General features: G+C 38.1%; 1 protein-coding gene across 4 annotated transcripts in view; it reads right to left on the bottom strand.

Annotated features, from left to right (window-relative positions):
- The window catches only part of OSBPL1A (oxysterol binding protein like 1A), a 187,203-nt gene that overhangs the window by 76,119 nt on the left and 98,348 nt on the right, over positions 1–12,736 (bottom strand). For 3 of the 4 annotated variants that reach the window (XM_069468506.1, XM_069468507.1, XM_069468508.1), the window contains one exon: positions 1,269–1,431. The exons of the other annotated variant lie outside the window; for it this stretch is intronic. In XM_069468506.1, the coding sequence (XP_069324607.1) occupies positions 1,269–1,431 (163 nt within the window). The remainder of the gene's footprint in view (positions 1–1,268; positions 1,432–12,736) is intronic. 4 annotated transcript variants of the gene reach the window in all.

The following is a 12,736-nucleotide window of genomic DNA, read 5'->3' as shown; positions in this document are numbered from 1 at the left end:
CTTACTCTTCTCACAAATCCCATGGGTAACTGACAATGCCACTGTCATTATAATCTTTCTCTAATTATTCCACGGTCTGGCTATTAAAATTACTTTTGCCCCTTCTTTTACTTCTATCACATCTTTACTAACAAATTCCTGTTTGATTCTCTTTGTCTTACCCAATGACTCTCTTCTCCATCAGTCGACATCCTACCAACATTATTTTCCTTGTCCCAATTATCATACCAGTTTCTTTAACGTCCTACACCTAATCTGCTTTAGTTCTCATTTCTACTACCTCTCACCATGCATCCTCTCTTTCATTTCCTGTTATGAATTTGATCTTTTGCTTCACATACACTGAGGTTTCCTGCTTCCATGGTCAAGTTTTGTGAAACCCAGTAATTGTATATGCTCAACCTATTATATATACATTTAATTTCCTCCCATAATTTTTCTCAATCTCACAGATCCCCAACTGCTGCTCTCCATGTTCCCTTCACCTCTCCTGCCCATGCCTGCCTCAAAAATTCTAAACTGGATTCCTAAAAAGTCAAAACTACTTAGCAGTTCGTCCTTTCCTAAGTCATCCTCAACTCTCCACACTGTACTGAGTACCACCCAACTCTGTTCTAATCACTAAACATACTAGCTCAGTTAATCACACAACCTGCTCAAATGGATGCTATAATTATCCCATTTTAAATACTGGGAAACTGTGAACCAGAGACGTCATGGAACTTGCCCCAGGTCACACGGCTGGCTAGTGTCAGAGGCTCTGGAGTCCATGCTCCTTGCAGGCATGCCACGCTGTCCTTCAGCATCTCCTTTTCTCGGCTGAAGCTACATGGTGGCTTCACCTTTAATCAGGCATTTAGCGTACTGTACTGTAACCAAGTGCTTATCCGTATCCTTTACACTAAACCTCTCTGAGGACAGAAACTGTCCATCTCTCTCCTTAGAACATGGGATAGCACCTGGCACTGGGAGGTATTCAAGAAATAGTCACTGAATGAAGGACTGGATCAAATGTGGGCAGTTTTGGCAGCGCTCTAATCGCAGCATAGCACACATGTTCAGTATAGGCAGATGTGGTGATGAATTTCATTCCAAACTTTCAGACTCCTGCCTTAATGACATGACACACCAAAAAAAAGGTAATTGGGGGCTATACTGATATATCTCTGTTTATTTTGGGAAACTCAAGGTGACATACACCCTAAAAAGACATTTAGGTGGCAGACTCTAAATCACCAACAGTACACATGGAAGGACTCTAGAGTTACCTGACAGCGCATCATAGAACTCGTCCTCGCTAAGGATGCTGAGAGGTGGAGATCCTTTAACCAGAGACTGCTCTAATTCATGATGTTCAGTGGCTAGAGTCTCCAGCGCTTCTGACAAAATTTTGTTTTTCTCTTGTTCCTGTTCCAATTTAAAATTCCTCACCTAGAAGAAAACAGACCCACAAAAAAAGACTTCAGAGTGACAGGAGACAAAGACTTACTCAGAGGCTGTGAAAATTATTTGCTTTTGATCCAGTTCAGTTGCAACATCAGAAATGAAAACAGTCATGTTATATACACATGGATGAATGAGCAAAGTTACTAAGCTAATTTTGTTCTTCCCATGGGGCCTTTTTTCACAACAGCCTAGCTAATGAAAATAGATTAAGAAATAGCAAACAAATTCAGCTCAAATGATCAGGATCCCGGTATAAGCAGAACATGAGTCAATTCAGAAATCATATAAACTTTAAAAATAAAGAATATTTTTCTCTCAATAATCAAATCATGAAATCAAGAAACCAGTTTTAGCAAATTTTCAAGCAAAATAAAGAACTAAAACCATTCTAAACATAAAAATATATACCACATCAAAGCATGAGATGGAACGCTCCAGTTTACTTCCGAAAGAGTTAGGACATCAAATGAAGGGAAACAAGTTGCCCGGCAATGACCATAAACATTTAATTTCCATTTTTCAGCTCCGTATTTTGTTTTCAATTCCACATTTTACCTTTAATTTAGTACATTAAAAAACAAGATCATTGAGAAGGCAAAGCCTGGATTGATCTTTTACCCTTTGAAGATACAATCTACTCCTCCAGTCTGACTCAATAGCATCCAACGTTGGTGGTTGACCAAAGCCTTCTAAAAGTGTAAGTAACCTAATCTTCATAAAATAGCACATGCTGGATTTGGTATGGACAGTTTCACCTATTTTTGTATCAGAACTCTGGCAATCACTACTAATCCTTAACCTTGGCTCAGTTTCTTGGAGCCAACACGGCTCTGTATGCAGGAGCCAGACAAGTTGGGACCCACAGGTGGAAACCGTGAATTCTCAGAAGTTTCTTCTTCCTTAGTTTCCTCTCCTATAAAATAAGAGGTTTCCACTATCACCTAATCATCTAATCAGCAGTCTTCAAATCAGTGGTCTTCAAACTTTTTTTTTTTTTCCCCCACTTTAGCAGCAGAACCTTATTCTCAAATATAATCCCAACACATAAAATAGATATTTTAGAAAGTAGAACTGTGCTGGGTGACTCCAGGTACAGATCAGGAGCCCCACTTCTTTGACTTTCCCCCTTTTCCCCAAGGTCCCCTCAAGGCCCAAACCCAGGGGCTGTTCCAACAGTCTGAAAAACACTTGATGGGGGGTGACCTCCAAAACCTCCTCCAGGTCAAACTTTCCACCTCTGGGTCTTAGGAGCGATAGACCCTCTCGCAACCACTCATGTGTGTTCCTCACTGCCGAGTCTAACCCTCTCACGTCTCAACATTCCCCCTCTCATTCTCCTCCCCATGGCCCCCAAGAACGAAGCTTCTCCTTCTCTGTTCTGGCTCCAGAGCCCTCTGTGGCCCTGAGTTCCCGACAGCCACACATCAGGCACAACACCCTAAGAATGCTGGAAATAACTTAAAGTTTTACTGAAATGTTAAGTTCACAGCAGAAACAGTGTTAAGCCCTTATTATCTTGGGAATAGTTCCAGTCCTTAGGCACCTTACAACAACAAGATTATTATTAGAGCTGTGATAATAAAATAAAAATTACAATAAATGGTAAGTAATGAGCAGAAAAGATAAGCAAAACTGAAAAAAATAAAATGCTTACATAATTACGAGTTTTAGGAAACTGAAAAATATTTGGAAATATTCCTACAATCTAAATTATACCTCCACAGGAGCAAATACTAGAATTAGGATGAGTCAATTTAAAAATATAAAAAGCTGTCCTTCCTCCAATTTGATGGGTTAACCAATTCATTTATCTATAAACAAGGACTACAAAATGGAGCACAATGTCCACAATGATCTTTTCTTTGAATAGAAAAGATCTCTCAGCACTGTTATATTTGTAGATTTCAAAATCAACATTGTAATAAGATCTAAATTCTTTCACCCCTGCCCATCCTCTCTTTTTAGCTTTTCCAACATCAAAATGTAAATGTGCTATAGATGCTGAACATTTAAATGTAAGAATTAGCTAAATCACCCCTTCTCTTTAACAAATGCATACATTCTAACACCTAAATTCATCCATTTCAGATTTCAGCAAAGTGGCAAAATAAACGATTGAGGCCCAAAAATATCCAATCCTCTCAACAAAATCTTATTCAAAATGCAATTTATCGTTTATCCATCTAAAATAAGCATCTCTTCACTTTTGCCACATCTCCATCTGCTCTCACTTGTTCTTAAGAGACAGAGAGAGAGTCAAAGGGAGAGGAAGAAGCTCTAACCACAGTTCTATTTCTTACCTTGTTTTTATCTTTCTATTGATCTATGTGTACTTTTATTAGTTTCAAGCCTAACAAGATTTTCTGCACTGAAGATACCTATTAAAACTACCCACAAAATGGCAATTTCTCCCATCATGTAAGTGACGTATATGACAGAGTAACCATACATCACAGAAGCTGCACTAGTAATGGGCTCTCATTGCTTTAGAGAGGCACCTAATAGGATACTTAACTGCCAGTAATACTTTTAGCCAGTTAGAAGGATCACTGGAACAATGTAATTCCAAATCTACAATCTCAACATTTCAGAAACACCTAGGAAAAATCTTGCATTTAAAAATTAGTGTAGAACTGCTGATACAGATACACAGAGTGCAACTTTGTAAAGCATTCACCTTACTTTTAAACCGTTTCAAAATTCCTACTTGCTAGCTTAGAAACTAGGTTGTAACAGAAACTGTACCTTTTGTGCAAAACCTCTTAATCTACACACATCGCTTCATTTATAATATGTATCAATACATGAGTAGTGGTTACTAAGTTTTTAAAATTCTCAAACTATAATTATCTTAGTTATTATTAAATGAATAAAGAGCTGCCTTCATAGAACTAGTGTCACTCCAATGGATGTGTTTATAATTACATGAGAACTTTTCTAGAATAAGGTTACATTTTCTCTTTCACATTCACATAGAGAATATATACCCTCAGCCCTATGACTTTCCAACAATAAAAATCAACATATGATCAAGTGAACATAATAAATGTTATACCTTTTATTAGGAAAAACCACCATATTCTTAACAGTAAGCATATAGATTGCTCTGTGTCTGTAGCCCCTTAAAACTGATATAGTACAAATTTAAGCCTTTCCAGTAGTCTGTCTCCTCAAACCACCTCAATATGGCAAGCTTTCATTTGACTTAATTTCATGCCAGAAGGTGAAATTCACAGTGCCTACTTCCCAAAGTGAATGGATGCCAGCAAAAGAATCCATTCTTTTTGGATTTGCGCTTTGAAAACAGTCATCCACTAGCCAGCTTACACACATTTTGTCTTCTCTCTCATTCTAGAAAGTGCCTGGTTATTTACCTATGTTTCACAAAGGCTAAATGAGGCAGAGATGATAATTAAATCTGGCAAAGCACAGCACTAAGTGAGGAATCGGTGATTTGTATTCACAGAACACTATGTGCAATTATCCAATTATAAGACAGCTAAAATTTCAGCCTTTTATAGCCAATCTGGTCAGTCCAACAGCATGAGCCTTCTTTCTTCCTTGTTATTGATGGATAGCTGCAATAACCACATGTATTAGTTTGAGATTGAAATACTAGATCTTGAATTAAAAGTGTATCTATTAATAGTTTTATCTCTCAATTAAGGAACAACATTAATACCTTGTTTCTGTGGTTACAGGACTAATGATGTCCTTATTTCAAAACTTTTTTCAAGATATGTGTTTTAGGGGACTCCCTGCTATTGCCATACAGCTGTTAAAAAGTGTGGGTCTGATCATTTACAACTGATAAGTGCTCTTCTACCCCCAAGTCCCACTACCACACTATTTACATGGAAGATGATGGCGCTCACATGTGAATGCAAACGGTCGATGTTACTTCCAAATCCACTGTTGGGCTGAATCACACTCTCAACTCCAGGGAAATTAAGCTTTGATCCCATGTCTCAGGCATTATCTAGTATTTTGGAAATATATCCTCATGACAGTATAATACATACTTGCTTTGGTTTATAGATTTACAAAGCACCTTTGTGCACATTAAATTTCTGGATTTTTATTGTGCATCACTAATTTCCCTAGGCTCCTGAAACCTTTTTTGCAGTCCTTCACTACCACTAAACAATGACACTCATTTAAGAATATTTAAGAAAAAAGAATAAGTTAAGAACAAATCTGCCTTAGGGACCAAGGCAGATCTGATAGAAGGAAACTGACATGAGGCAGGGCTGTGCACGCAGCTTGCAGAGCACTGCAAGAACTCTAGCTTTTCCTCTGAGTAAGATGGGAAGCTGCTGGAGAAGGAGCAGCAGTGACGTTATTTAATTACATTTAAATATGATCCCCCCCTGGTTATTATGCTGAAGGGGGGAGGGGTAAAGAGTAGAATTAAAAGATCCCCTAAAAGGCTATTGCAACAAACTGGAATAAGAGATGGGTAAGACCAATAGAAGCACTGGGAAGTGGTCAGATTCAGGATATATTGTGAAGGAAGGCTTAAATGATCTTCTGCCACATGGACTACATGGTATAAGAGAAAAGAGGAATAAAGGGTGGATCCATGGTTTGGGCCTGAGCAACTGTAAGGACAAAGTCACCATTACCCAGCATTAGAAAAACTGCAGGAGAAACAAGGACAGTCAGGAGCTCAATTTTATAACTGGTACGTGTGGGGTGCTATCAGACATCCAAGTGTAGATGTCAGGTTGGCAATCAGATATCAAATTGGGTGTTCAAGGAAGCAGCAGTCTGGGCTGGAGACAGGACTCTGGGAGTCATTCACAAACAGATTATATTTCAAGCCATAAAACTAGACAGGATCACTAAGAAAGAAAGTGAGATAGGAATGAAAAGAAATTCACGGACTGAACCTTCATAGGTAAGCTGAGAAAGAACCAGCAAAGGAAACCAAAAAAACAGAAGAGAGAGAAGGAAAACTAAGAGTGTGTGGTGTCCTGGAAGCCTGAAAGAGACATTCAAGGAGAAAAAAGTGATTAACTGTGTCAAACACTGATGACAGATCAAATATAATACCATGAGAACTAAGACAAGACCACTGGGTTTGGTGATGTGGAGGTCACTGATGAACTTGACAAGCGCAGCTCCAGTGGAGTGTTGAAAGGATGCTGGAGGCAAAGACCTGACTGAGTGGGTCAAGAGAACGAGAGGAGAGAGAAGAGCAAGTACAGCCCATTCTTAAGAAGTTTTGTTCAAAAGGGGAGGAGAAAATTGGGGCAGTTGCTGGAAGGGGTCTGGAGGTCAGTAAGGTTTTATTATACAAGACAACCCAGTCTGCTTTTACACAGATGGGAAAGGTTCAACAGAGAGAGGGAAGTTATGATGTAGGAGAGAGAGGGCAGAAGTGCTGGAATGTTCTTGATTTGCAAAAAGGAACAGGATCTAATCCACACATGCACAGTTGGCATTTGGAGGAGAAAAGCAGTGTGTATTGTAAGGTTTATAAGATTGGAGTCTACGGGGGGGGGGGGGGGGGGGCGCGGTGTAGCTGAAAGTCAAAGTACCTTCCTGGGTTTTGGCACCAAATGTAAGGTTTTTTGGATTGGCTGGCGCCAGAGAAAGAAAGACGAGCAGACTTGAAAGGGATAAATAAAGAGGCTTTATTGGGGCACTCCTGGGTGAGGGTAACGAGTCCCAAGAGAGGGACGGGGGCGAGATTTTCGGGTCCCAGGGGGGAGAGAGAGGGGGGGAGAGAGAGAGAGAGAGAGAGAGAGACAGAGACACCAACCCGAAAAGTTGCATCGCTCAGAAGTCTGAGTGGGTTTATATATGTTTTTAGGGCTGGGGCTGGGGGTTTCTTTGGCAGGAAGATTTATGGTGGGGAGAGCAAGGAATTTTCCCTTGTAGTTTTAGGGCGGATATTGAGAAATAAGAGGTGCCGGTGGTATGTGTGGACTCCAGGAACCGAGACTCTTATCAGGGCAACCATCCAGGTGTGGTCGTCCTTTAACTTAGCTGGGCCTTGCAGGCATTGTCCTTGGCAGGTCTCATGGGCTTCCTCTTTTTCCATTAGGGAGGAGAGGGGTGCCAGCCACCAGGCCTTACATGTAATGTGCACAGATTCAGATAGGCAGGGTTGTGTAACTTCAAGTTTTCTTCTAATTGCTTCTGTTGTCTCAGTGCATATAAGGAATACAGAGAAAGGGAAAGGGACGAAGAGGTCATCAACCTAATTGGTTCCAGCATGTGTTGTGGTAAGACGTCTCTAGTCTCTTGACATGGTAGATAACATGAAAGAAGTTCACACTGACAGTAAAAATGAGATGAGTCCCAAGGCCCTACAAAGCCTCATTCACACTAACCTGGTCAACCCAACACACCTGGGCTTTCAGCTTATCTTCCCATTGCTTACAGCTGATTGTAACTGCTCTGGGCACCATTAAAAAACACATCTCTCTTAAAGGCATTGCCATCTTCCTCAATCTGGTTCAAGCCAAGAAAAGGAAATCTCATTCAGAACGAACTCTGCACCACTCTGCACTCACGCTCCACCATGGCAAAAAAGACAAGGGCTTATCTGGTTATGACATACTGACATGCTGAAAGAAAATGACCTCAGTGGAACTTGATAAATATCACTTTCTACTAATAACCTGTTAAGTCAGTCAATTACTTCCAAAGTGTATCCTCAGACATTTAAATCAGGCAGAATTTGGGGATGACCCCATATTTGCTCTAGAACAGATTCCAATTAAGAGGCACCTAGAAATACTTGGGGGGAAAAGACTTGGGAAATAAACAGGGTGTTTTTTAAGCAGGGTGATAATGTTACTTGGGAGAATCAATAGAAACCCAGAATATTTGATACTTATTTTTGTCAGAATGATTTAAAAATAACCACCTATAAAAATCAATGGGAGACTGGTGCTACACACAAATGACAACTTCAGTAAGTTTAGTTTTTACACATCTTTCAAAAAGCAGAAAAGTGAAACATGTCTTCTGAAACAAAAGTAGTGTTCACTACTACAGTATGCTACCAATAGTGGATTCAACACACATTTACTGCACTGCTTTGTTAATGGTTCTGGCATTTAAAATAATTTGGCATGAGTCTCCTAATAAGTTGCTCTTCAAATGTAAAGTTAAACCACTTGATGCTGATTATAATTCTCATACAAGGAACTTCTTTAAGAATTTAAAATATCCATCACTATGTGTATTTTACAATTCAGAAGTAGTACTTACAAGGATTATATTCCTAAAAGCACTATGCACTTTAATGTATAATTTCCAAATTATTTCAGATTACAGTATAATGTATTAAAAAATTCAAAAGGTTTTGTGCACCATTATGTAAATTAAAGAACAGAATGTTAAATTGCCACATAATGGTAGGTATTAAGCACACTGCAAACATATTTCAATGTAATAAATCAGTGTTGGCTATATAAAAACAGTAACATTCTAAATTAGCCTAGTCAATAAAAATTCTGAAATTTTTAAAAGCCTACTTTTTAAATCACATCTTTTTAACTTTCCCTTAAATATTTGTTCATGATTGTATCCCTGGTGCCTGGAATGTGTTCAAACGTAAGTGCTGAAAAAATATCTTTTTTTTTTTTTTTTTGAGACAGAGTCTCTCTATGTTGCCCAGGCTGGTTTCAAACTCTTGAGCTCAAGGGATCCTCTTCCTCCAGCCTCCAGAGTAGCTGGAACTAATGAATATTAAAGTACATAGTAACAGGAGAGGTAGAGGATGGAATGAAGCAATGCAAGACAGATTTTCTTGATAAGATCTCTTTAACAAGTATTATTAAGTATTTCAAAATTTACCAAGAAAGATATAATTTCAGTGCAGGATCTTTAGCAAAAATGTCTCCAAAAATCTCATTATTCTTAACTTCAGTATGAGTTTATCGAGAAAAAAAAAAAAGTGACTTAATTTTACTAGCATTTGTGTAAAACATGGTTCTGCTTTCTACATCCACTACTGCTAAGGCATACACATAGCATTTTACAGTTTAGAAAGCACTTTTACATACTGTTAGTTCATTAAATTCTAACAGCCCTATGAGAAATGTATGTTTATGTGTATAAACAGAAGATCAGAAAATTTAAGTTACCAATGGTCACCAGGATCTTTTAACATCAAATCCCACAAGCTTTCCAACCCAAGGCATTGCCAATAACTATACAGCCCAATGAAATAGTGATGGAAATACACAGTCCTGAGTCTTAAAAGCAGAGTCTCACCTGCTTCCTATCTGTATAAGAGTTACTAGACTGGCAGACCAGAAAGATCGGGGGGGGGGGGGGGGGGGCGGGGCCCAGGGGTCAGGTGGGAGTTACCTGGCAACTAGGCAAACATTTGTCAAAACCATCCCTTTGAGATCCTGTTGGGATCACATCACTATAAAATGACAAAATAATTAGGTAGATTAGAATCCATGCCCGCCAGAAGAATGGTTTACTCATTCCAAGCTCTCATAGATCAGTCATGTTCAAAACTTGGAGCTGAGGTTTCTAATCATGAATAGTCTATCAGGATCAGCTACAGTGTTTGTTTTGTGGGGTTTCCCCCAGACCTTTTCTTAAATTAGAAGACCCTATTCTAGCACAGACTCAATCAGGACTTCCAAAAATGAACAAGGCCCAAACATTGCGACAAGAGACTGCTAATTTCTCCCAATACCTACTATTTCTCTTTTTCTTTAGTAAGAGTCCTAATTTTTTACCTGGCTACATTGCCCTCCAGCTAAAAGACCACATTTCTCAGTCTCTCTAGCAGCTGTAGCCATATGGCTATGTTCTGGCCAAGAAAAATGGAAGTATTGTGCAGAATTTACCAGATCCACTTAAAGGGAAGGGCACACTCCTTTGTCTGCCCTTTCCTCCTTCCTAACGACAGGAATTTGATACTAGGAACAGCCCCTAACACCTGAACTGCCATACCAGGCCCAGACTGCCCACCTCCTGTCTTCTTTAAGGTGAAAGAAAAATAAATTTCTAATTTAAGCAAATGTTCTTTTGTTTGGGGTTTTTTGTTTGTTAAATGTTAATACTAACACTAATACATGTAATATTTTTATAAAGCACCTATGGACTATTCTGATGTGACTCCTGGATAAAATCTGATTTAGAAGAATTTCAGTTTATTTGTTGCACAAGCAACAAAAATATAAAACTTTGGTGCATCAAAGAACAAAGTAAAGTTTACCAACAAAGTAAAAAGACAATCTATGGAATGGGAGAAAATAGGTATCTGCTAAGAGTCTAGTATCTAGAATATATATACAATTATATAAAGAACTCTTACAACAACGAGAAGACAATCCAATTAAAAACACAGCAAAGCCTTTAATAGACATTTTTCTGAAAAGATATACAAACAGCCAACAAGCACATGAAAACATGTGGAACATCTTTAGTCATTAGGTGAATACAAGTCATAACCAGATGATATACCACACTTCAGAGCCACTAGAACGGCTGTAATTTTTTTCTAAAAAAGGAAAATAATTGTTTGCAAGGATATGGAGAAATTAGAAACTTCGTATATGTTGATGGGGATGTAAAATGTTGCAGCCACTGTGGAAAACAGTTTGATGGTTCTTCAAAATGTTACACACAGAATTACCATATGACCTAGAAATTCTATTCTCGGGCATATAACAAAAATAACTGAAAACAAATGTTCAAATATTTGTAAGAAAATATTCATAGCAGCACTATTTGCAATAGTCAAAAGGTGGAAACAACCCAAATGTTCCTAAATGAATGAATGGGTAAACAAACTGTGGTATATACACACAACAGACTACTCAGCCAAAGGAAGGGACAAGTACTGATAAATGCTACTATGCTCATGAACCTCAAAAACATTATGCTAAGTGAAAAAGCCAGACATAAAAGCTCAAATATTATGTGAATAGATTAGTATGCAATGCCCAAAATAGATGGATCCACAGAGACAGAAAGCAGATTAGTGGTTTTCAGGGACTGGGAACAGGGTTGGTGGGGAGTAGCTATTCATGGGTACAGGGTTCCCTTTGGAGTGATGAAAATGTTTTGGGAAGCAGATAGACGTGATGGCTATATATGATGAATGTACTAAATGCCACTGAATAGAATACTCAAAAGAATTAATTTTATGTAAATGCTACCTCAAGTTTTTAAAAAGTTCTTTTAAAAACTCAAAACAACAGCAACAACAAAAAACATCAACACACAAACATGCATTTATCATATGACCTGGCGCCATTTTATTACTAGGTATTTATGTAAGAGAAATAAAAGATTATGGCCACACAAATACTTGTACACAAATATTCACAGCTTTGTATGTAATATCCAAAAACCGGAAACAAACTAAATGTCCAGCAGGTAAATAAATTGTAGCACAGCTATAAACTGGAATACTATTCAGCAATAAAAAGGAATGAACTATTGATACATGCAACAACATGGACGAATCTCAAGATAATTATGCTGAAGTTAAAGAAGCCAGACTCCTCCCCCTTAAAAGCGTACATATATGATTCCATTTATATAAAATTCTAGAAAATTCCTACTAATCTCCAGTGATAGAAAGCTGATCAATAGTTGCCAGTGGACGGGGTGGGAGAAAGAACAGGTGGTATTACAAAGAGACAGGAAGAAACTTTTGGAAGGAATAGAAGCATTCCTTATCTTGACTGTGGTGATGGCTTCACTAGCATATGCGTATGTCAAAACTCATTAAAAACTACACTTATTGTACATCAATCATACCTCAATAAAGCTGTTAAAAACAATAGTGTTTAGCAAGAGGAAGGGCATAGTAAAAAACTGCTCATGTACTGACAGTGAAAGTTAAAACAATAACACATTTCTTACGCAGTCTTAAAAGAATAGGTATTAGAACAAAAAACTCTCTGATATTACTGAAAACAATGGAGGATATTCAACAGCAATCCATGTATACTGTATTTGTGTCGGCACACTCGTATAAATAAGACACACCAAAATCTTGCCAGTGGTTTCTGGTTTTTATATTCTTCTCTATAAACTCCAAAATAGCTTTCTGTATACTTTTGTATGTCTTCCATATATACCTCATAATTTTATAATTAGCAAAATATTTTAAAACATATCTATTTAGGAATTGATGTTTGCATCATCAAATTTTTGCAACAGATTCGCAATACGTTAAATGCAAAATGTTTGCAAGATCCTCAAACAGTGCAGAACACCGGACTTTCTCAGACATCTAGTACAGAAGCCCAATCTGAGAATTTGTTAAGCACACTTCTGTCTCATCATAGTTGCA

Source organism: Eulemur rufifrons, chromosome 5 (genome assembly GCF_041146395.1).
Source record: "Eulemur rufifrons isolate Redbay chromosome 5, OSU_ERuf_1, whole genome shotgun sequence".
Taxonomy (NCBI): Eukaryota; Metazoa; Chordata; class Mammalia; order Primates; family Lemuridae; genus Eulemur; species Eulemur rufifrons.
This window is presented reverse-complemented; position numbering and strand designations above follow the sequence as displayed.